Below are 24,824 nucleotides of genomic sequence, written 5' to 3'. Positions count from 1 at the left end.
ATGGATGGATGGGTGAATGGATGGATGGGTGAATGGATGGATAGATGATGGATGAGTGGATGATGGGTGGGTGGATGATGGATGGGTGGGTGGATGGATGATGGATGGATAATGGAAGAATGATGGATGCATGGGTGGAGGATTGAATGGACTCATCCATCCATTCATCTATCTATCCCACTATGGATGGATGGATGGATGGATAATGGATGAAGGATGGATGGATGGATGGATGGATAGATGATGAGTGGATGGATGGATGATGATGGCAGTGGAGGGATGGATGGATGGATGGATGATAGATGGATAATGGAAGAATGATGGATGCATGGATGGAGGATTGAATGGACTCATCCATCCATTCATCTATCTATCCCACTATGGATGGATGGATGGATGGATGGATAATGGATGAAGGATGGATGGATGGATGGATGGATAGATGATGAGTGGATGGATGGATGATGATGGCAGTGGAGGGATGGATGGATGGATGGATGATACATTGTAGCAAGGAAGTGAAGAGAGCAGTGAGGAGCCTGTTGCAGTATCCTGGTGACAGATAATAAGGCTTTAGCTAGAGCAGTAATTTGAGAAGAAGAGGAAGGGAAGTATTAGCCCAGGCTGATTATATCAAGTCTCTTCTGGTAGCATACATAGAAAACATAGTTTAAACTGGCTTAAAATTACTCATAACTGAAAAATCTGGAGGTTCAACACATGGATCCAGGGCTCAACTGTGTCAACACAACTCAGCCTTTCACCCTGTCTTGTCTGCTTTCCCTGTGGAAATCAAGTTCCACGTGGTGGTGAGGTAAAGCCAGCAGCTCGAGACCAGCATCCTCCCAGGCCCAAACTAAGAAGAAAGAAAATTTGACTCACTCCAGTGTTCTACAGGAAGTTTCATGGGCTCTCCCTGGTCCCAGTTGGGTCAACGCTGAACTGTCACTTAGCCATAGGAATGCAGTGCCCTGACTAGTCAGACCACGGACTGGGGTGGAATCAGTGGGTTGTGACAAGGGAGGTTGTTGTCAGGAAAATCGGGTAGCTATTTTGAGGGACATAGGACCAGATGCAGGGCTGCAAGGACTCTGGTGTCCACCCTAGACTCTAAAAAGAAAACATTACTGGCCAGGTGCAGTGGCTCACGCCTGTAATCCCAGCACTTTGGGAAGCCAAGGCGGGCGGATCACGAGGTCAAGAGATTGAGACCATCCTGGCTAACACAGTGAAACCCTGTCTCTACTAAATATACAAAAAAAAAAAATAGCCAGGCATGGTGGTGGGTGCCTATAGTCCCAGCTACTCAGGAGTCTGAGGCAGGAGGATGGCGTGAGCCCAGGAGGCGGAGCTTGCAGTGAGCCGAGATCGCGCCACTGTGCTCCAGCCTGGGCAACAGGGTGAGACTCCGTCTCAAAAAAAAAAGAGAACATTACCTGGGAGAGCAACTGTGGACGAGGGAAAGGAAGAGCTGTAGCTTGGGTTTCTGACTTGGGGGGCTGGGTTCCATCAATGGGAAGGGATGGGAGAGGACAATGCTGAACCAACTGCAGGCTCTGGGCCCAGCTGGGGGTGGAGCTAAGGAGACGCCATGCCACCATGAACGTGGCCACAGCTGCCTTCTAGGAGGCCTGGTTCTCAGGGTGGCATCTCAAAGCCATGCCCACCTGCTCTACCTGGTAAATGCCAGGCCCCTCCTCAACCCCAGCAGGCCCAGCTGTAATGAGGACCGTGCTGAGAAACTCCCCTTGACCCCCACCTGTGATAGAAGAGCCCTTCCCCCCAGAATCCCACCACCCCTATTTCACACCTCTCTGTCACTGAGCGTTGACTGTCATCAGCACTCTCTTGCCTGCCCCGTTATACATGAACAAGGGACCATGTCGAATCCAATTCTCTTTTTAAAATTGTTTCCTTTTTCTTTTTTCTTTTTTTTTTTTTGGAGATGGAGTCTCACTCTGTCACCCAGGCTGGAGTGCAGTGGCACGATCTCGGCTCACTGCAACTTCTGCCTCCTGGGTTCAAGCGATTCTCCCGCCTCAGCCTCCCGAGTAGCTGGGACTACAGGTGCACGCCGCTAGGATGGCTAATTTTTTGTATTTTAGGAGAGATGGGGTTTCACTGTGTTGCCCAGGCTGGTCTCCAACTCCTGAGCTCAGGCAATCTGCCCACCTTGGCTTCCCAAAGTGCTAGGATTACAGGCGGGAGCCACCATGCTCAGCCTCTTTGTTTTTTGAGACAGAGTCCCACTCTGTCACCCAGGCCAGAGTGCAGTGGTGCGATCTCGGCTCACTGCAACATCCACCTCTCAGGTTCAGGCCATTCTCCTTCCTCAGTCTCCCAAGTAGCTAGGATTACAGGCGCACACCACCACACTCGGCTAATTTTTGTGTTTTTTAGGGTTTCACCATGTTGGCCAGGGTGGGTCTCAAACTCCTGACCTCAGGTGATCTGCCCGCCTCGACCTCCCAAAGTGCTGGGATTACAGGCATGAGCCACCGTGCCCTGCCATAATGAATCCAATTCTCTGTCCCCAGTGTCCAGCTGACAGCCTGGTTCCTAGTGGATGTTAAGCCACGTTGGTTGGGTGGATGGACAGATGGATGAATGGACAGATGGGTGTGCAGGAAGTTGAGCCAAGGGCACAGAACAGAGGTCACCATTTCTCATCCCATCAGACAATGACAAAACTTCCATGGTTTCCGGGGTCTCTGTCCCCAGCCAAGCCTAGACCAGTGCCAGCCGCGTCTGTGATGTGAGAGACAGCCCCTTGCCAGCAGCTCTGCCTGAGTGTTGGTGTCCAGCGACTACTTTGGAGCAAGCCCGGCTGGCATCGTAAATGCATGCTCTTCCTACATCAGCCTTGTACCCAGCAGTGTGTCACCTACAGCTAGGGCTAGGCCAGCGTGTGCCACGAATATGCAGGGGGGGAAGTGGGCGTGTGGATGGGAGAGGAACGGAGATGAGCCAATAACAGAGGGGCAAACCTCCAGCCTCATTTTCGGGTTTAGCCTCTAATCCTTTTGTCAGGGTTTCCCTGGACCCCGAGGAGAGAAAGGTGATCGGAGCGAGCGTGGAGAGAAGGTGAGGGCAGCTGGATGGGAGCTGGGGCAGGAGGAAAGGGGGAAGGAGGCAGGTGGGAGTGGAGGCTCAGGTGAAACAGGCAGAGAGAACCTAGGCCGGGCAGGCGGGCGGGAGGCAGGGGGAGGCTGGCCCAAGGCACTTCTCTCGGAGAGGTGTTGGAGGTTCCTGAGCCTGGCAGCCATGGCCAATACCACCATCTCCCCTCCTGCACAGGGAGAGCGAGGGATCCCCGGCCGGAAAGGAGTGAAGGGCCAGAAGGGCGAGCCGGGACCACCAGGCCTGGACCAACCGTGTCCTGTGGTAGGTGTCGGAGGAGGGCCCTGCCCCAGGTCTTTTTGGCCTCCAGCCAGGGTCAGACCAACATCTTCCCTGTCCTCAGAGCTCAGCTGCAAGTCCCAGAGGCCCCACTGGTCACGCACTGGCCTTCCTCACTGTCAGGGCCACTGCTGCTGCTACTGACATCATCACAGTTCCCCTTGCTCTGGTCCTAACTACCTCCAACCATGGGCATGACTCAGGGAACCCAGCCCCTCATTCTTCACCCCCAGGACAGGCCTGGCTTGAGTAGGAACCCGTTGTGGGCCATCTTGGGCTGGAGGTGGACAGGGGCTAGACCAGGAGTGGAGGGGCTTTACCTGGAGTCATCAGTACCATCAGCGGTGCCCTGGGAAGGGGGCTGGGCCCTGCGGAGGGAACCGAAGTTAGCACAGACACGCTGCTGCTGGGGGCGGAGGCAGTGAGTGCTCAGCCCCATCGCTCTGGCTGCCTGGGGTGGAAGTCGGGGTCTGACTCCCACTGGGCTTGAGGCTGAGCTGGGCTGAAACTCAGCTTCCCCAAACATAGACGGTGGGACCAGTGTGACCTCTCTGGCTGGCTCCTTCCTTCCCTCCCCTTCCTTCCTCCTTCCCAGAAGAGTCTCTCTGGGCTGGGGCAGCACCTCCCTCTTCCCCACATCCCCTTTGCCTGCCCCCACACCCTTCCTTTACCTCTTTCCCTGCGCTCTCAGTGGCCTTTGGTAGCCCACCAGCCCGTGTCCAGTGCCTGAAATAACCACAATTCAAAAGTCAGCTCCCTTTGTTTCTTTTTGGAGACAGAGTCTCACTCTGTCGCCCAGGCTGGAGCGCAGTGGTGCGATCATGGCTCACTGCAGCCTCCATCTCCCAGGCTCAAGTGATCCTCCTGCCTCAGCTTCCCGAGTAGCCAGAACTACAGGCATGCACCACCATGCCCAGCTAATTTTTAATTTTTGTAGAGCTGGGGTCTTGCAATGTTGTCCAAGCTGGTCTTGAACTCCTGGGCTCAAGCGATTGTCCCACCTTGGCCTCCCAGAGTGCTGGGACGACAAGTGTGAGCCACCGTGCCCTGCCTAGTTCCTTTTTCTAGAAAGTAGGGAGGGTTTACATGTCACACTCTTCCAGTGGAGCTCAGAAAAGACAGGAAAAACAAAACAGCTGGGTTTTCATACTAAAACTGGACAGATACTCATACCTGGCCAGTCCAGCCACAGGAATGGGGAGGGGGGCTTCCACGGGGATGTGTGCAGGCCGGCCTCAACCTCCAGCGGTGCCAGAGTTACAGACCCCCTCCCAGACCTCTGGCCTCTGTTCCTCAGTGTCCTTATCCCTGCAGTGGGGGATACCGCTCCCCTCGGACAGTTTTGAGAAGTCAATGAGAAAAGGACTTGAAGAGCGAAGTGGTCAGCGCACAGAAAGGGCGGGGACAGCAGGTGCAGGGTGGCCCCACCCCGCAGCTCCGGGCCCTGGTCCAGGACTCCCCTCCAAATCAGTAAGCCCTTGTCTCCTTTGAAACAGGAGAATCCCACGTGCGGAGGCCGGAGAGGGGCACCAGGCTGGCGAGGCCCTGCAAGGGGCAATGGGCCATGCCCTGCAGTAGGCGGTCTGGCCTGCTGTGTGCCGTGTGCCGTGTGCTGTGTGGGCCTTCAGGGCAGCCAGGGCCTTCGGCTCTGCCCCGGCCTTCCTCGTTTCTGCCTTTCCATTCTGCCCTCCTCCCCACCTTCCCTTTGGTCCCTAGCCTGGTCGCTGGTGTACACAGGGGAATATTCCAGGGGATGCCCAGTGTCTGAGGCTCGTGCCTGTGCTTTGGAACAGAATGACATGTTTTGTGCCTTGGCGTCCCTGATGAGTCAGTCTTTGTTCCTCTCCAGTTTCCCCACCCTCCAGGCTGCCTGAGGAAACCCGGACCCTGCTTATGTCTGGCTGCTGAGTGGGCACCACAGGTGCCGCTAGACAGCCCCACCCCAGGCCCAGCCCCAACCCCCAGCAACCTGAGCCTGCCCTGTCCAGGGCCAGCACAGGCTGGAGCAGGATGCCAATTCCTGGGCCGTCCTTAAAACCCTCCAGGAGCCATTCCTGCCCAAGGCCTGAAAGCTCGCAGGCCCCAGGATGAGGAGCCAGAGTCACTGTCACATCAGGCAGGAACACACAGCTCTCGGCAGGACCCAGGCCAGCCTGTGCATGCCTGGCACAATGCCCATCCCTTCCTAGTGCCCTCCTGTTCCTGCCCACTGCACAGCAGTCCCCACAAAGCACAGAGGGAACACACTCAGGACAAGCTCAGTGAGAGGCCGTCGTGTCCCCATGACCCTACTACCTGGGTGGACAGAGGAGGCACTGTGGCCCTGCCTCAGTAGGGCCCAGCAGTCTCACATGGCCGCTCCCTGGCCTGCACCTCCCTACAGACCAAGGGAGTGCATGTGGGGTATAGAGGAGCTCCCCAGGCCCCATCCCCATCACTGAAACCCTCTTCCTTTCCAGGGCCCCGACGGGCTGCCTGTGCCTGGCTGCTGGCATAAGGTACTGTGCAGGGAAGAGTCTCCAGGGCAGGCCTGGGGGAGGCAGGGGAGGGTGGCGGAGGGGGAGGCGGGGGAGGGTGGGGGAGGGGGAGGCGGAGAGGGTGGAGGAGGGGGAGGCGGGGGAGGGGGGGAGGGGAGGCGGGGGAGGGTGGGGGGAGGGGGAGGCGGGGAGGGTGGGGGGAGGGGAGGCGGGGGAGGGTGGGGGGAGGGGGAGGCGGGGGAGGGTGGGGGAGGGGGAGGCGGGGAGGGTGGGGGAGGGGGAGGTGGGGAGGGTGGGGGAGGGGGAGGCGGGGAGGGTGGGGGAGGGGGAGGCGGGGAGGGAGGGGGAGGCGGGGAGGGTGGGGGAATGGGGAGGGCCCCAGAGCCTGGGTGCTGTCACTCAAACCTCGGTGTCCGCGGCTTCCTGCACAGTGACTGAATAGCCAAGTTTCCCATCATGGCCCTGGTTTTGACTCCCTCATCTTGCATGTGAGGTGTGGGGCTGTGGTCCTGGGTGATGGTGTACAAGCCATCCTGTGGGTCACATGGACTCAACTGACGCCTGGACCAGGCAGGGCAAAGCCATCAGTGCCTCCTGGGATATTGTCCAAACCAGCCCACAGAGAGGGAGTCGGGGGAGGGAAGATAGGAGGAAATGGGCAGGATGGGGGATGCCAGAGCAAGGTGGCCTGGATGGGGGCGGAGCTTCTCGGGCTCCTCATCACCTTCAGTCTCTTCCTCCTCTTCCAGTGACCCACAGGCCCAGCTCACACCTGTACAGATCCGTGTGGACATTTTTAATTTTTGTAAAAACAAAACAGTAATATATTGATCTTTTTTCATGGAATGCGCTACCTGTGGCCTTTTAACATTCAAGTGTGTGCCACCCAGCCCCAGAGCTACCGGCATGTGAAGCTGCCGGAAAGTGGACAGGCCAGACCAGGGAGATGTGTACCTGAGGGGCACCCTCGGGCCTGGGCTTTCCCAGGAAGGAGATGAAGGTAGAAGCACCTGGCTCAGGCAAGGCTAGAAAGATGCTACGCTGGGCCTTCAGTCACCTGATCAGCAGAGAGACTCTTCAGCTGTGGTACTGCCCTGTAAGAATCTGCCCCCCAAAACTCTGGTGTCCCTGGGACATACCCTATCCAAGAAGACCCAGGGGTGGAACAGCGGCTGCTGCTGCTCCCGGCCTCACCAGCCTCCAGACTCAACCACAACCAGCTGCCTCTACAGTTGGACAAGACTTGGCACCAGGACAAGACTCGCCCAGCACTTGCAGCTGGGCCCGGGTAGCAGTGAGTGGAAATCCCCCAAGAGGGTGTAGCTCCTACCACATTCAGTAGGCCTCAGGAGGCCAGCCTGCCATGACAGCACATGTCCTCTGGCCAGGAGTAGTGGCTGAGCTCTGTGATCGCTGTGATGTGGACCCAGCTCTAGGGAGCAGAGTGTCGGGGATGGAGGGGCCCAGCCTGGAGTGACTGCTACTTCCTGTCTCTGTTTCCATATCACCCAGAGAGGGACAAGATGGGACATGGCCTGGCCCAGGGAGGCAGGCCTCCCACGCAGAGTCTGGGTCTCACTGGCCCCAAGTCTCCCACCCAGAACTCTGGCCAAAAATGGCTCTCTAGGTGGGCTGTGCAGGCAAAGCGAAGCTCAGGGCTGGTTCCCAGCTGGCCTGAGCAGGGGGCCTGCCACCAGACCCACCCACACTCTGACGAGAGGCTTTTCCACCTCCAGCAAGTGTTCCCAGCAACCAGCTCCATCCTGGCTGCTTGCCTTCCATTTCCGTGTAGATGGAGATCACTGTGTGTAATAAACCCCAAGTGCGTGTCTGGGTGTGCCTGTCCTTGTGGACTGCCCCTGGGGCACCTCTGGCTGTGGTTTCATCCTGGCCACTGCTGGGCGGGGAGGGAAAAGGGGACTCTCCCTGAGTAAGAGCCGCCCCAGAAACCAAAGGAGGAGGTTCAGGGTCAGGGCAAAGATGGGATTTGGAGTTCAGAAGACACAGATTCACTGCCTGGTCCTGCCACACATCAGCTGAGTCCTCTGGCAAGTCACTACCTGTCAAACTGAGGCCCTGTGTGCTCCTCTATTGGGGTTACCAGACTGCTGCATAACAAATCTCTCCAAAACTTGTTGCCTTAAAACAATGGTCATTTTGGCCAGACACAGTGGCTCATTCTTTGAACCCCAATACTTTGGGAGGGCAAGGTGGGAAGATCACTGAGCCCAGGAGTTCGAGACCAGGCTGGCAGCATAGTGAGACTCCATCTCTACCAAAAGTAAAGAATTAAAACACATTAGTAGGGTGGGTTGATGCGTGCCTGTGGTCCTAGCTGCTGGACAGGCTGAAGCGGGAGGACTGCCTGAGCCCAGAAGTTAAAGATCAGCCTGAGCAACATAGAGAAATTCCTCTCTTTAAAAAAAAAAAAAGAAAGAAAAAGAAAATCATTTTGATTTCTCTTGTACAGTCTGGTTAATGGGCTCAGTGTGGGTGCTTCTCACTGAGACTCTCACATGGTGATTGCTTGTGGCTATAGCAGGGACCTCAGATGGCAAATACTTATTGGTGGCCTCTCCACGTGACTCAGGCTGCCTCCCACATGGTGGCTGGATTCCAAAAGTGACTGTCCCAGGTCAGCCAGTTGGAAGCGGTGTCACCGTTTAGGGCCGAGTCTCAGAAGTCATGTGGTGTCACTTTCTGAAAGAGTGGAGGGAGGAGAGTTAGACCCCACCTCTCCACGGGAAAGTGTCAACATCATATTTCAAGGAGAAAATGCGGAATCGTAGATCCTGTTGCAGCCCTCTGAAAAAATGCAAACTGCCACCTCAGCTGTGAAACGAGAGGGCACTACTTACCATTCAGATTGTGGTTCTGTGAGGATCCAGTGCAGAGTATGCAAAGAATGTAGGCTCACCCAGAAGCACCCTCAATTCTGATTTTCATCTCTCCTCCTGACTCCAAGGCTGCTGAGCAACGGCCACAGTCCTGCAAAGTGTTCCCACTTCTCTCATCACAGCTGGTCCCTATAACAACTAAGAGAGAGACCCTCTTACAGATGACAAAACCAAGCACACCCAGGGTGGTCTAGACAAGAAGGGCCATGGGCTGGGCGTGGTGGCTCATGCCTGTAATCCCAGCACTTTGGGTGGCTGAGGCGGGCGGATTACCTGAGGTTGAGAGTTCGAGACCAGCCTGACCAACATGGACAGACCCCGTCTCTACTAAAAATACAAAATTAGCTGGGCGTGGTGGTGCATGCCTGTAATCCCAGCTACTCGGGAGGCTGAGGCAGAAGAATCGCTTGAAACTGGGAGGCAGAGGTTGTGGTGAGCTGAGGTCGCACCATTGCCCTCCAGCCTGGGCAACAAGAGCGAAACTCCGTCTCAAAAAGAAAAAGAAGGGCCTGCAGTGATGGTGTCTCTGATGGTGGTGGTGCATTGCACTGACGGTGTCTGAGTCTCCAGGGACGGAAGCCTGGGGCAGGCCACAGTATGGGTGTTCACCCTCAGACTTCTGTGACATGGCCTTGCTAAGCAGAAGAGGCTCGGCCACACACTGGCTAAGGAGGGAGGGATAGATCCAGTCCCCTCCTCTGTCTCCCTAAGGAACTGGCAGTAAGTGGCAGGTCACATCGCTCAGCCAGTTGTCTGGGTCAACAGGGAAGCCAGTAGTAGGAAAAGGAAGAGAAACAGTGGGGCTGTGATGACTGATGGAGGTCAATGGGTGTCCATGCCTCCTCTGGAGTTCCAGCATAACCTCACCATCTGCATGCTACACTTCACAGTTCCCTCCTTCCTCCATCCAGGAACCTCACTTGATCCCCTCACCAGCCCTGCGAAGCCCAGGGCTTGTGTGATAGGTGTCGATATTTCCATTTTACATAGGGGAAAACTGAGGCTCAGAGAGGGTAGTCACCTGGCCAGGGATGCACAGCCAGGACATAGTGGCAGGCTTGGGACTGCACCTAGGCTCTTGGGTTTGTCCTTCTGAAACTTGTCTGGCAGAGCATGGAATCTGACAGGCAGCTCCATGATGCTAGGTGATTGGCAGGTAGATCCTCGTGGGGGTAGAAGCCATGTGTTCCCCCACTTCCCCAGTCTTCTGAGGGGGTCTCTCCTGCTCCTTTAGGCAGGATGGGGCATTCTTGGCCCACTGCTGCCCCCTTGTGGTCTCATACCTTGTATCCTAATACCTGCAAACGTTTCAACCGCAAGCTTCAAAATGTAGAGTCTGCTGAGTCCTCAAAGCGCCTGGGGTGAGCACAGAAGCGGGAGAGGGATCAATGATTTGTTCAAGGTCCCAGCTGAGACACTGGGGAGCACCCTGCTTCACAGCTGAGCCTCAAGGACTGGGGGGCCTCAGGCCTCCTGCCAAGAAAGGCAGTACAGCCTCAAAGTACCCCTTTCTGGAAGAGAGAGAAGTACATTTACTGAGCCCTGCTGTGTCCCATGACAGCTAAACTAACCACAAGGATAACTATCCCTTTTTATAGATGAATCTGAAGGGGACTTACCCAGGTCTCTTTCCTCCTGGTCCCTAGGAGACCACTAGAAATACATGGGATGCTTCTGGTTATCACAATGATTGCGGGACACCCGGGCGTTCAGGGGGCAGGGCCAGGGATAGCGAACACCTGAAATGCATAGGACAGTCCTATCCAGTGACAAATCATCTCAACAAGAATCCCGGTGCCAACCCTGTTGAGAAACACCATGCCCTGGGTTCAAATCCTGACTCAGCCACTTCCATCCCCTACCCTCTTGGTCTCCAACATTGCCTAGAGGTCCAGGCATGAATAAAGGACAGATGAATGCTTGGCGTGGGGCCAGAAACAAGGAGTGGGCTTTTCTGAGCAGGAAGAAGGTGAGGCCTGGTGTTGTCCTGTGCCATGCTATAAGATACTCCTGGCCCAGGAAATGGCTCAGCCTGGTCTGACCTCCAACTATATCACCTCTTGACCCAGGAGCAGGTGAGATATTAGCCGGGCCCAGCTACAGCCTTCTCACCCTCTGCCTTAAAGCAGGAAAAGCCCCTGAGCCAACCTGATTACTCTGAGCTGCACCAGGCCACAGCTGTGGCTGGAGTTTGGGCTGCAAGACAGGGCTGAAAGGCGGGCCCCAAATAGGACTCACACACACACAAATACACACACACACACACGGTCTGTGAAGTCTTGATCCTCAGAAACGAAGTACAGGCTGGGTATGGTGGCGTGCACCTGTAGTAGCAGGTACTTGGGAGGCTGAGATGGGACGATCACATGATCCCAGGGAGGTAGAGACTGCAATGCTGCACTCCAGCCTGAACAACAGAATGAGACCCTGTCTTTAAAAAAAAAAAAAAAATACAGGCCACAAGCAGTTAACCTCGCAGTTAATTTGGGAAGAATTTTTTCCAAAAATCGTGTAAAATATTCAATTCAGCTTTACAGTTAAAAATAAGAAATTCCATTCTGTTAGGGAAGATGAAAAAGTCCTGTTGCATGGATGGTGGTGATGGTTGCACAACGATGTGAATGTACTTTTGCCACTGAATTGTATCCTTAAAAATGGTTAAAATGGTAAAATTTTGTTATGTATATTTTACACAATAAAGAAAAAAGAAACTCTAAATGTTCTTTAATAAATGCCTTAAGCGGCTGGGTGCGGTGGCTCACCCGGCCTGTAATCCCAGCACTTTGGGAGGCCGAGGCAGGCAGATCATCTGAGGTCAAGAGTTCAATAAAATAAAAAAATACATAAATGCCTTATGCATCTTACAACTGTATTGGGAAGAGAAGAAGAAATCAGCAATGAGGGAGTGAAGCAGAGGCCTGGGAATCATGATGTGGACAGAAAGAAGGGACAATCAGGAGCCTCCCCTGCACCGGCTGCAGTCGCAGGCCCGTGTTCCAGGGTTCTTCAAGACAGAAAGCCCCAGTGCCTCACCCCAGGAGGGGGCTTTTCTCTCATATCCCAGCCCCTTGGGAGGCTTTTTCTTCTCACTCCCTGGGCTGGGAGTCAAGAAGACCTCAGTAGGAGTCCAGCCTCTGCAGCCTTGCTGCGTGTCTGACAACAAAACCCCTTCCCTTTCTGGGCTTCGGGGTCACGGACATGTACCACAAGGAGGATTCCCAATCTCTCTTCTTGCCCAAACACTGCATGATTCTCTCAGCGTTGATATAGCTTGTCCGGTTCACCCTGCCTAGATTCTAGCAGGAACTATGGTGCCCTGAAGCTCAAGCCCATGGTGATCTCCTTGGTCAGCCCCAGAAGGGACCCTGGGCTCTCCTTCTGCCCTTCCTGCTGCCCCTTCATGGGGCTGGGAAAACCTAGGACCTGCTTCTCCCACCCTGAGGCCCCTACACGGGTGAGGTACCAGTCACAGACTCGCTCTTAGGCCTCACAGTTCATCCCGTTTTATGCACAAGGCGACTCAAAGACTGAGTGTGGCCCAGGGAAGGCCTGCAGGAGCTCCGAGCCCCGCCTGGGCGCCGGGAGCAGGGGCGGGGTCGTCCGGGACCCTTTCCCGGAAGGGAAGCCGCAGGGGCCTGCGGGGCGGGGCCTGCGGGGCGAGGCCCGTGGCGCGTCCCGGAACTAGAGACGGGGCGGCGCTCGAGTTCCCGCGCGGGGCTGCCAAGGCACGACCACGGGCCGGAAGGCTGCCAGGCCCAGTGGGCAAGCGAAGAAATGAACCACCGCAACATGGGCGTTTGGGGGCGGGGCCGAGTGCGAACCTGAGCCCCAAATCCCGACCCAGGCAGGGGCGGGGCCCGGAGCGGGGCCTCGGAGGCCCAGCCCGCGCGGCGACGTCTCCGCGTGACGTCTCGGCACCGACTGACAGCCACCCACCATGGCCGCAGACCAGCGCCCGAAGGCCGACACCCTGGCCCTGAGGCAACGGCTCATCAGGTACCCGGGCGGGGGACGGGCGGCGGGGGGCGCGGGGCTGCGCGGAGAGGCACGCGCACGCACGACGCACGCACGCACTACGCACGCGCCTCCGGCTAGGAAGCCGCTGCTGCCCAGCCAGTCCGGCCACTGCCCCGGCCCGGCTGGAGCTTCTAGGGCCCGGAAGCGGGCGGCGCCGTTGGGCAGTCCCTGCAGGTGGTCTCCGGGGCCGCCTCCCCGACAGCGCCGTCTCCAGGCCGCCCAGTTCAGGAGACGGCCCGGCCCTCACCGCTGTTCGGCTGTGTCAGCCTCGCTTGGCAGCCTTTACCTCGGAGAAGACCTTCACCCTGGCACCTGAGAGGACCTCACCCAGAGTGGCCCGTCAGCAGCACCCGGGCCTGGCTCGAGAGTGACCTGGGAGGGGGCTGAAAGGGCAGACAAGGGAGAGTCGGGGGAGTCGGTTCACAGGCAGCACACTTGACCTGTGAGGGGGCCCTGGGTGGGACGGTGGGTGAGGTAGCCTCCCACTGGAGCTTAGGGCTGGCACCCAGCGAGGGGCAGCAGGACCACGTGGCTGGCAAGGAGCTGTTTAGGGCTGAGAGCCAGGCATCTAATGTTGGTGCCCTGCCCCATCCCATCGAGGACACGCGGCCTTACGGAGCCCCCGTGGGACGGGGCAGCCACCTTTTCTCAGGATCCAGGAGACTGACGTGGCCACATGCAGAAATGAGCAAGGAGGCCACAGAGGCTTAAAATGCTTTAAGAAACAATTCTAAGTTTCAGCAACTTGTTACCCCATCTGCTTCCTCCTTTGCAACCACCTGTGGAGTGGGGAGACAAGGCAGGGAAGCAGCACCTTGCCGTTCAAGCTTTCATTTTTCCCCCCAGAAACTGGGAAGGGGTGGGCGGGGGCCTGTGATGAGTAGACTTCACCCTTTCGGTCTTGAGACATGGCTCTCCACTCCTTGCCTGTCCCCACAGCTCTTCCTGCAGACTCTTTTTTCCCGAGGATCCTGTTAAGATTGTCCGGGCCCAAGGGCAGTACATGTACGATGAACAGGGGGCAGAATACATCGATTGCATCAGCAATGTGGCGCACGGTCAGTATCACACCTCAGGCCGTCAGGGCAGGAGAGGAAGGCAATGCTGTGAACCTGGTCCCGAGGTGACCTGAGATTGCCGAGAGGTGTGGAGAACCTGGGTGGAGTTGAGGCACTGTCAATATGCAGCGGAGGCTCAGCCTTTGCAATATAGCTGAGGAATTCTGCAATCTGGAGCTGTGCTAAACCAAGCAGGGGTCAGCAATCTAGGTCTGTGGGTCTAGTTCCACTTGGGACTGATGATGAGCTCACAAAGTGGCAGATGGCCCAGCTGTGACCAGCAACGTAGCACAGTGCTGGCCAAGTGCTGGGGTCATGGCAGTGCTTCAGCCCCATTGGCCATCTCAGGTGCTAGGCAAGGGAGCTGAAGTAGGAATTCAGTCATCTTGATGGGGCTTCCAGAGCTGATGGAAAGAAAGGGAGTCTGAGACTCAGCAGGCACATGGAAGATTAGTAAAGTTGAGGTTAAAAAAAAAAAGCAGAGACTCTAGTCTTAGACTGCTTGGGCTCAAATCCCTGTCCCCTACTTACTAACTTGTGATCTCAGGCAAGTTACTTAATTCTCGGTGCCTCAGTTTGCTTATCAGCAAAAGACATAATGATACTAGGTCCCCACTTTAAGGTGTTTGGAGAATTAAGTGTGTTAATTTATGTGGCTTGCTCTGAATGTGCCTGGCACATGGTGAGCTCTCAGTACATATTCACTGTTATTATCCTTGGCCTTTGACAATCAAGATTACCACCAGCCACCTTGGCTGGTGAAGTGAAACCAGTTGACAGTTACCCCCCACCCCACCTTTGTCATGCAAGCCTCAAAAGGCCTTCCAGCCTGGGCAACATAATGAGACCTTGTCTCTACCAAAAAAAACTTAAAAATTAGCCAGGCATGGTGACTGGTGTCTGTAGCCCCACCTACTCAGGAGGCTGAGGTGGGAGGACCACTTGAGCCCAGGAGTTTGAGGATGCAGTGAATGCCATGATCGCACCACTACACTCTAGCCTGGGTGACAGAGTAGGCCTTGTTAAAAAAAAAAAAAAAAAAAAAAAAAAAAAAAAAAAAAAAAGGCCTCCTTAAAGACGTGGGCTTTCTAGACAGGGTTCTGCTGAAGAAGCTTTCCTTTTGCCAGAATCTCAGGAACTCCTGGATCTGCCTTTCCAGAACCAGCTTCTCTCTCCCTGCTGTGCCTTCAGACTCCCCTCTTTCTACCTCTCCCTCTAGAACTCCATCTGTTCTGGCTGGGTTTATAGCTTGGGGCTGGGGGAGGCCCAGTGGGACTGGCTGAGTGGAGCCAGCCGTGTGATGGAGGTGGCCCTCTTCCAGTTGGGCACTGCCACCCTCTCGTGGTCCGAGCAGCACATGAACAGAACCAGGTGCTCAACACCAACAGCCGGTACCTGCATGACAACATCGTGGACTATGCGCAGAGGCTGTCAGAGACCCTGCCGGAGCAGCTCTGTGTGTTCTATTTCCTGAATTCTGGGTAAGTGGACTGTGGCCAGCCCCCAGGAAGAGGGTGACACAGTGACAGAGTCGCTCGCATGGGCCCAGTGTGGTGTAGCCGACCGAGTGTGGACTCAGAGAGGCAGCCCCCACTGCACCAGGCTCCTGAGATTCCCGGCTGTAGGCCCTGATGCTTTTTCTGTTGGATCCAGTTTCCTTGTCTCTTATTGAAGGATGTTATTACCTCCTTTCTAGGATCATTGCTGGGGCTTAGTGAGGTAATATGTTCCTTTATTTCTGCCTTATGGATACAGCCAAAATCGCTGCCTGTGGGTTGCTCAGTAAGGAAGGAAAACATCAAGTGATTATTCAAAGAAATACAGAATTGCAAGGAGGGCTCTGGAGGAAGTGTACAGGGTATCATGAGGCCTAGAAAAAGGGAAGGGACCTGACCTGGGGATACAGAGAAGCCTTCCCTAAGGAAGGGCTGTTAAGCTAAGAGCTGACTGGGAGATAACTAGAAGAGGAGGAGGGAAGGGTGCTGCCACTGCATCAGAAGTCTCGTCAGGGCTGGGCACGATGGCTTATACATGTAATTCCAGGACTTCGGGAGATCGAGGTGGGTGGATCACCTGAGGTCAGGAGTTTGAGACCAGCCTGGCCAACAGGGCGAAACCCTGTCTCTACTAAAAATACACAAAATTTAGCTGGGCGTGGTGGTGGGTGCCTGTAATCCCAGCTACTCAGGAGGCTGGGGCAGGAGAATCGCTTGAACCCGGGAGGCGGAGGTTGCAGTGAGCCAAAATTGCGCCACTGCCCTCTAGTCCGCAAGACAGAGCAAGTCTCTATCTCAAAAAAAAAAAAAAAAAAAAAATTAGTCTCATCAAAACTCTTGTCAAGGTTGGTCACCACACAGAACTGCCTGTGCAAAGGCCCTGCAGCAGGAAAGAATATGTTACCCAGCACACTTGAGGAACCAAAAGAAGTCCACTAAGGGAAAGCAGAGGCTGTGAGCTGTTGGGAGGCAAGCAGGGCGTATCACCTAGGGCCTTCTCCGCCAAGTGAGGAAGCTGTCTTTATCCTAAGAGCATTGGGAAACTATCGGAGGCTTTAATCAGGAAACGATGTCTTACAGGGAACGGAGCGCAAGAGTGGACACTGTTAGGTGCCAGTTCAGTGGCCAGGTGAAAGGTTATGGTAGCTCACACTAGGATCAGCAGTGGAGACAAACAGGCAGGTGATTACAGTGTATCTGGGAGAGAACATTCCAACAAATCATAGGTGGTGGCGTTGAATTATAGTGATGATTATTGTGGCCACTCACACAGTACAGACATCTGCCCCCCAGATAATTTCTAGGAAGTGGAATTCACCATCTTCATTTTACAGATGGGGTAACAGCAGTTCAAAGAAAGGAACCTGAGCTCAGGCATTTCCCATGTCAAGAGCTGGAGCCTCTGGAAAGAGCAGGGAGCTGGTGCTTCCTCAGCGGTGATGGAGGAGGGGCATTCTTATGCCACCAGCTTTATTCTGTGTGGATTCCACTGACTTCCATGTTGCCAAATCCAAAGCAATCTCTTTGCTGCATTGTCTTACTCTGTCCCATCAGTAATTGACAGTTACCACTCTCTGGAAGTGCTCTCTCCTCTTGCTTCCAGGGCGCTGTGCTCTCCTGTTTTCTACCAGCTTCTATAGCCACTCCTTCCCTGTCTTCTTTGCTGATTCCTCCTGTGTTCCTTGGGGCTGATCCTGGGCCACTTTTCTCTCCGAGCCCTCTCCTCAGGTGATCTCTTCTATTCTCTTGGTATTACATAGCATCCATGTACTGGTGACTCGCAAATTTTTTTGAGCCCAGACATGTCCCATGTGTTCCAACTCGAGGTTCTAACTGCCCCTGTGACATCTGACAAACATCTCCAGCTTCATGTGTTCAAAAGGGCAAGGGTTGATTGGACCATGGTACTGTTCTCCCTCACCTGCCCAAGAAGGCTGTCCCCACTCACCCCCACTCATCTTGCCCTGTAAAGGGCATCACCACCTATATCTGCTCCAGGCGGAAACCACACGCTCCACAGTCCTGCATCAATCCTGCCTCCTCCATCTCCACAATGCCTCTTAACTCCCTCCACCTCTCCATCTCCATGGCCACCACCTGCTCTCACCTGGTGTTCTCCTTGGTCTTCTCTTTCTACTTTTATTCTTAACTCAATTAGACACAGCCAGAGGCCACCTCCTAAAATGGGAGCTGACTCATGTCCCTTTTCTCATTAAAACTCTTCAGTGGCTTCACATGGCACTGAGAAGAAAACTCAGGCTCCTTCCCAGCCCTGTGCACATGTCCCCTGCATGTCTCCCCACTTCCTCTCCTACCCTACCCCCCTTAAGCCCCGGCCTCCCTCATCTCCTGGTCCACTGAGCACACTGAGCTCTTTTCCTTCACAAGGCCTTGGTGCATGCTGCTCCATCTGCCTGGAAACTTCTCCCTCAAGACTCGGTGCACGAGTTACCTCCCCATAGACGCTTCCCCTGACCCTCTGTGTTGGTCTGCTCTGGCTGCCATAAGAAAATACCAGAGAATGAGTGGTTTAAACAAGAGACATTTATTTTCTCACAGTCCTGGAGACTGGAAGTCCAAGATCAAGGTGTTCGCAGGGTTGGTTTCTTCTAAGGCCTCTCTCCTTGGCTTGGAGATGGCCCTGGTTGGTCTTCTGAGTGCAGGTGTCCCTGGTGTCTCTTTGTGTGTCCAGATTTTCTCTTATAAGAACACTGGTTAGATTGGATTAGGGGCCCCCTGACGGCCTCATTTTAATGTAATCACTTCTCTTATCTCCATATCCGTTCACACACGGGCCATTCCGAGCTACTGGGGATTAGGGGTTCAACACATAAATTGGGGGTGGGGGGGTGCAGCTCAGCCCATAAACATGCCTCCTCTGGCTCGCTCTCCCAGGGCATCCATCTTAGCACTTAGAAAAATGATCACTTTTTCTTTTTTGGCTTTGTGGTGGCGTGTGTGTGTGTATTTATATATACACACATATATATATAAATACACAGACACACATATATACATACACACGCATTCATTTTCGTCTACAGTTCCTGGCTCATAACTCCCACAGCCCTTGTTACACTCTTTTATTACAACATTGGGTGTGTCAGGCCTCAGGAGACAATCACTCTAACCTCCTGCCCTTCCCTTTACCTGCCCAAGACAGGACTCTAATCTTCCCCACCTTTCTGATGGTGGGTCATAAAACTCTCATTCCAGAGAGGGCCCCACCCCATATCCTGGTAGAAGGAATCCTGCTGTCATGAAGCTTCCGTAAAAACCAAGGGGACTGGATTTAGAGAGCTTCCAGATAACTGAACATACAGAGGTTCTAGAAGGGTGGTGCGCCCAGGGAGGGCACAGGAGGCTCCATGCCCTTCCTTCATACCTCACCCTATGCATCTCTTTATCTGTATCTTTTGTCATATCCTTTATAATAAACCAGTAAACGTATTTCCCTTAGTTTTGTGAGCCACTCCAGCAAATTGAGCCTACGGAGGGAATTGTGGGAACCTCAACTTGAAGCCAGTTGGTCAGAAGTTCCAAAGGTGGGCCAGGCGCGGTGGTTCACGCCTGTAATCCCAGCACTTTGAGAGGCCGAGGCGGGTGGATCAGGAGTTTGAGACCAGCCTAGCCAACATGGTGAAACCCTGTCTCTACTAAAAATACAAAAAATTAGCCGGGCATGGTGGTGGGCGCCTGTAATCCCAGCTACTCGGGAGGCTGAAGCAGGAGAATTGCTGGAGCCTGAGAGGCAGAGGCTGCAGTGAGCCGAGATCGCGCCACTGCACTCCAGCCCGGGCAACAGAGTGAGACTGTCTCAAAAAAAAAAAAAGCGTTCCAAAGGTGGCCAGCATGGTGGCTCATGCCTATAATTCCAGTACTTTGAGGCTGAGGTGGGAGGAATGCTTGAGACCCCAGTCTGGGCAATATAGTGAGACCCCATCTCTACAAAAAAAGAAGTTCCAGAGGCCCAGACTTGCTACTGGTACCCAGGGGGCTGTGGGGCAGTCTTGGGCATTGAGCCCTCATGCTGTGGGATCTGATGCTGTCTCTAGGTAGATAGTGTTGGAATTGAATTGGAGGACACCAGCTGGTGTCCGCTGCAGAACTGATTGCTTGCCTGCTGGTGGGGAGAAATCCTTACATATTTTTTGGAGTCACAGAAGTCTTCTGTGTTGATTGTTGTGCGTGAAAACAGAGGAAAAACAATGGTTTGAGTTTTTTCCAAACAACTTTCATGACACGTACGAGAATGTAAATTCCAGGAGGGCCAAGGCCGTGTCTGTTTTACCTACTCTTTTTTCCCCAGCTTCTGGTACATAGGAGGCATTTGATATATACCAAACAAACAAGCAAGTGACTGACTAGTTGATGTCCTGAGAATCTTCTTGCTGCTGGAAGGGTCCTCCTGCCCTCAGCATTTCTCTCTGGGAAGCTCTTGGACTACTCTCTCAGTCATGCCCACCTTTTCGGTCATAGGTCAGAAGCCAATGACCTGGCCCTGAGGCTGGCTCGCCACTACACGGGACACCAGGACGTGGTGGTATTAGATCAGTAAGTGCAACTCACAGCTCTACCGTTCCCAGAAGCCTGGCCCACAGGCTTCTTGGTGATCTGTGAGACTGACTCTGGGTGCCTTAGGCTGGGAGGATAAGGGGCCTGGGCTACTGAAGACAAGCGTGGCAGGCAGAGGATCAGGCCTGAGGCTGTGTCACCCTGGGCCACCATTCTGGGAAGGCAGCTCTGGGGAGCAGAATGCACTTTGTAAGAGACTCAAAGGTGGTCCCACAACATTTTACATGTTCAAACTACCCCAGCAGTAGCTCCCATGAATTGAGTATGTGATGTGCACAAAGCCGAGCCTGACAGTATCAACACATTTAATATTCATTATAAACCAGAAGGAGGAACTCCCACCCCATTTCACAGCAGAGAAAACAACTGAGAGAGATTAAATGATGAGCTGCTGTCACATAGCCAGTCAGCAGTCTTGCAAGAAGTGTTGCTGACTCCAAAGTTTGTGCTCTTTCCCAGCCCAAGAACTTGGGGGCTCTGCCAGGAAAGTTGGCCTCCCCTGTGTGTCTTCAGGGGTGGGGAGACGATGGTCAGACTGGGCCAGGGAGTAGGTGCTGCCCGGACCCGAGCCTACCCTCCCTTCTCCTCCCCAGTGCGTATCACGGCCACCTGAGCTCCCTGATTGACATCAGTCCCTACAAGTTCCGCAACCTGGATGGCCAGAAGGAGTGGGTCCACGTGGTATGCACTGCCCAACTCAACAACAGGTCGGTGCCTGTCCCCAAGCCCGGATAACATGGCGCTGTCACTCCCCACAGGCACCTCTCCCAGACACCTACCGGGGCCCCTACCGGGAGGACCACCCCAACCCAGCTATGGCCTATGCCAACGAGGTGAAACGTGTGGTCAGCAGTGCACAGGAGAAGGGCAGGAAGGTAACCATGTCTGCGCCTGTCCAATCCAGCAAACAGTGAATGTCCCCTCCGTTGTTGTCACCACCGCTGTGCTAGATGCTGGGAACCCAGAGAGAAAACCAGACGAGGCCCTGCCCTCCAGGAATCTGGGATAGGGGCAGTTTGGGCTCAGCAGAGAGTCTGAGTGCACTGCCTAGCATGGGCGTGATAGGCAGCCAGAGCCTGAGCAGGCCTTGGGAGACATCAAGGGGGGTCCTTGGAGGGGGTGCTCTCTGACACAGTAGGGGTCAGCCACTCCAGGTGGGGTGGGGAGTAGCAGAGGAAGGGCATCCCAATGGGTGGCTGAGGAACCATGTGAATGTGTGGCCAGGAGCTGATCCTGGAGAGGCAGGCAGGGTCCACATGCCAGAGGGCACCAGAACTATGCTGGGCAGCTGCAGTTCTGCCCTGGAGGCCCCGGGAACCACCAGAGTCTTAAGCGGGAGAGCGCTAAGACCTGGGGCCGGGGCTGCTCTCTGACTCCAGGGCTATGTGGAGGACAGATTTGAATGGGGCAGCTTGAGGTCAGGTGACCATGAAGTGGCCAGTAGGCCCCAAGTGAGCTGTGGGGAGGCCTGACAGGGGCAGTATGGTGGAGATGGAGTGGAGGCGCAGACATAGGAGAGAGAGGTGTGTTACCCACGGTGACAACAGAGGGAAGATTGTTGGCGACAGGTGAGGGCTCTCTGCAGGCTTCACTGAAGGAGTGACAGAGCCAGACACAGGAGGTACGACAAAGAAAGGCAGCCTGTGGGGCCAGAAAGGTTAGCAGAACCCGACCAGGGAAGCCTTGCCTGTGTGTTTCAGGTGCTCTGCAACCACTTCTATAAAACCTAAAAATGGAGATTGCTCTGATTGCAACAGGTGTGGGGGACCAGTACCCCGTCCCATTGGCCTTGCCCTCCCACCTGTAAGGCAGAATACGGTTGGGAAATCATTGCCATATGCAGAAGGGGTCACTGAGGGGTTTTAAACAACAGTGACATGCTCAGCTCTCTGGGTTGAGGCATCATCACCCTGGTGGCCATGTGGAGGATGGACTGGAAAAGGTATTCAGTTAGAAGACCTCTGCAGGAGGCAGGCATGTCCAGGCAGAGGGCAAGGAGTAGGTTTAGAGAGGAGGCTGAGGTAGAATCCTTGGGCAGTGCTGACTGATGGGTTGAGGGAGGAGGCGTGGATCAAAAATGGGGGACAGGGAAGGAACTGGCTTATGGTGGAAAAAATCAGTGCATGTAGTTTGGGGCATGCCAAGTACTAGGGGCCTGGAGGCATCCAGGTGGTAAGAGTTGGCTGGAGGCCTGAGAGAAAACTGAGTCACAAACCTTCAGATGTAACATGGAACCCAAAGTAGGGGTGCAGCACTGATGGTGACTTGTCTTGCTTGGACTAAGCCAGCACTAGCAGGGCACGCTAAGCCGGTCACTGCACACCCCCATGGTCGTGTTCCCAATGTCCATCTCTTCACAGATTGCAGCCTTCTTTGCTGAGTCTCTGCCCAGTGTGGGAGGGCAGATCATTCCCCCTGCTGGCTACTTCTCCCAAGTGGCAGAGTGAGTAGGTGGGCAGGGTCTGCCCTAGGGAGGGCAGGGGTCTAATGAGGTTTTCCAACCTCTGTTCCAAATCCCAACCTTAGCCTGGCCTGACTGCCAGAATTTGGAGACAAAGCCCTTGAAGAAATAATGGCCCAGAGAAGGCCAGCCATTGCCCAAGGTCCCCACCTTAGTGCTGGCAGAGCCAGGGTGCAAAGCCCCGAGACCTCCTGGGTCCTGATCTTATCCCTCTCAACCACAGCCCCCGTGTCAGTCATCTCCTCTGCCACAGGCACATCCGCAAGGCCGGAGGGGTCTTTGTTGCAGATGAGATCCAGGTTGGCTTTGGCCGAGTAGGCAAGCACTTCTGGGCCTTCCAGCTCCAGGGAAAAGACTTCGTCCCTGACATCGTCACCATGGGCAAGTCCATTGGCAATGGCCACCCTGTTGCCTGCGTGGCCACAACCCAGCCTGTGGCGAGGGCATTTGAAGCCACTGGCGTTGAGTACTTCAACACGGTGAGTGACGGCTCTAAGTCAAGGGAGCAACATGGGTTCTGATAGGTCCCTGGTGATCAGCGTGTCCTTAGTCAGCAAAGGCTACAGGGCTAGCACTGTGCCCAGCACACACTTCCAAGACACTGTCCTTAAGGAGATTATAGCCAGGTCAGATAAGAAAACATAAAACATCTTTTAAAATTAGTGTCAATCCAAAAGCTGTCCCAAGGGACCATGTCTTATAAAATATATACAAAAATACAAGTCCCTGTCTTCCTTCCAGCAGATGCCGCCCATTCTGTGCTAGGCCCTGTGTCAGGTGCTGGAACTTGAGCTGGTTAAGAGTTGTGAGGAGTGTGGTGTGCTTGGGTAACACATGACCTCGGAGCAGAGTTCACATTGCAGTGGCTCGCTGTCTTTGGGGTACAGGGTCAAGAGCTTTCCCTGAGTGACGCTGACACATGCATATTCAGTGGCCCTGAGGCAGCATTTGCAGGGTAGGTAAGAGGACCATGGCAGGCAGCAGGACCCCCACAGGAAAGAGCCGAGGAGTCTCACTGATCTTGAAGAATGAGGACCACAGGAGGGTTTTAATCCCGGAGAGAGTACCCTTTGGAAAGATCTCTGGTGCTCAGTGTGGAGAAAGAACTGGAGGAAGGCAGACTGGTCCAGGGAGGAGAGGAGGAGGCCCAGAGGAGGAAGGTCAGGGACAGAGGGTTGAGAATTCACTGTAAGTTCCTCAAAAAGAGCCAGTTTGAATTGGGGACTGAAACATGTCAGGATTTGGCAAGATAGATAAGGCAAGATAATGTCCTTAGGGGTGAGGGAAGTGACACTTTGGGGCATTCAGCCAAAAACCATCACTCTGTGTCCACGTGACAAATAGAGCCTCAGAGAAGCTCACTGTCGGGGAAAGACAGGCTCACAGACACATGGTCATGACAGCGTGGAGGATGAGTGGAAGTAGTGTGTTCACAGTGCTGTGAGAGCACAAAGGACATCCCAGGCAAGAGGTGGGTGAAGAGCTGTGGGACAAGCAGTGGAGGCTTCATAGAGAAGGCAAGACCAGATCTCAGTCTGGAAGGCTGAGCAGGAAATCAAGTGGGTTGTGTAAGGGGAACAACAAAGGCCCAGTGGAGCAGCATCCTGACTTTTGTTTATTTCTTTGTTTTACTTGACCCTCAAGTGTACATAATTAGATAGTATCCTTGGTTCATGGAAGACTCTCAACATCTGTCTGTGCATAGCCCTCTTCTAGTTATTCAGTTAACCTTTATTAAAGTTCTAAGCACCTGGGAAGCCAGCATCCCTAATGAAAGCTTAGACCTTGATAATATCATGCATCGCTCCAGATGTTCCCACCAATTCCCTCTTATTGCCTCCTCCACTCATCACTCTGAATAACCATGGTAACCATCACTCTCAATCCCATATTATTTAGTTGTTTTTTGACTTTATATGAGGTCTATCATGCTGTATGTACTCTGGGGATTTTTTTTTCTGCTAACATATCACTAAGAATCCTCCCTATTGCCTGTCACTGAAGTTCATTTGCTTTGACTGCTTTATAATCTTTATATAAATGTACCACAGTTCAGTCATCCATTACTATTGATGTGCTTTGAGGTTGTTCCATGTTTTTTTTTTTTTTTGCAATTATGAACAGTGCTGCTTTGAAGTTTTCCTAAGTCTGTTGTACGTGTAGCAGGAGTTTTTCTCAGGACTGCACCTGAGGGTGGAATTGCTGGCTCATGTGGCATGTGTTCACCCTTAATTTTAAAAGATAATGACATTTGTTTTCTAAAGTAGTTCACAAGTTAACACCCCACCAGTAGTGTATATAGTGTATATCCTTTTTTTTTCGTTTTTTTGAGACGGAGTTTCGCTCTTGTTGCCCAGGCTGGAGTGCTGTGGCGCGATCTCGGCTCACCGCAACCTCTGCCTCCCGGGTTCAAGCAACTCTCCTGCCTCAACCTCCCCAGTAGC

The 24,824-nt window shown here is 54.1% G+C and overlaps 2 protein-coding genes across 19 annotated transcripts in view; both read left to right on the top strand.

Annotated features, from left to right (window-relative positions):
- COL23A1 (collagen type XXIII alpha 1 chain) overlaps positions 1-11,252 on the top strand; it is a 369,266-nt gene extending 358,014 nt beyond the window's left edge. The window contains exons 26-29 of the mRNA XM_024247215.3: positions 3,031-3,084; positions 3,298-3,384; positions 5,859-5,897; positions 6,626-11,252. Of these exons, the coding sequence (XP_024102983.2) occupies positions 3,031-3,084; positions 3,298-3,384; positions 5,859-5,897; positions 6,626-6,628 (183 nt within the window). The 3' untranslated portion in view covers positions 6,629-11,252. The remainder of the gene's footprint in view (positions 1-3,030; positions 3,085-3,297; positions 3,385-5,858; positions 5,898-6,625) is intronic.
- A 1,207-nt stretch (positions 11,253-12,459) lies between these two features.
- PHYKPL (5-phosphohydroxy-L-lysine phospho-lyase) overlaps positions 12,460-24,824 on the top strand; it is a 26,821-nt gene continuing 14,456 nt past the window's right edge. For 10 of the 18 annotated variants that reach the window (XR_010140133.1, XR_010140132.1, XR_010140134.1 and 7 more), the window contains exons 1-8: positions 12,632-12,769; positions 13,730-13,848; positions 15,170-15,329; positions 19,824-19,898; positions 20,513-20,600; positions 20,678-20,794; positions 22,280-22,362; positions 22,604-22,859. Coding sequence is in view for 10 of the 18 variants with exons in the window: in XM_063724523.1 (XP_063580593.1) it covers positions 12,711-12,769; positions 13,730-13,848; positions 15,170-15,329; positions 19,824-19,898; positions 20,513-20,600; positions 20,678-20,794; positions 22,280-22,362; positions 22,604-22,859 (957 nt within the window). In the remaining 8 variants the exon portion in view is untranslated. Of the gene's footprint in view, positions 12,770-12,877; positions 13,233-13,729; positions 13,849-15,169; positions 15,330-19,823; positions 19,899-20,512; positions 20,627-20,677; positions 20,795-22,279; positions 22,363-22,603; positions 22,860-24,737 lie in introns of those variants that run through there. The other 8 variants (XR_010140136.1, XR_010140137.1, XM_063724526.1 and 5 more) reach the window with 5 other exon arrangements.

Source organism: Pongo abelii, chromosome 4, assembly GCF_028885655.2.
Source record: "Pongo abelii isolate AG06213 chromosome 4, NHGRI_mPonAbe1-v2.0_pri, whole genome shotgun sequence".
In the NCBI taxonomy this organism is placed as follows: domain Eukaryota; kingdom Metazoa; phylum Chordata; class Mammalia; order Primates; family Hominidae; genus Pongo; species Pongo abelii.
Note: the sequence above shows the minus strand (reverse complement) of the source record. Positions and strands in the feature narration are given on the sequence as shown.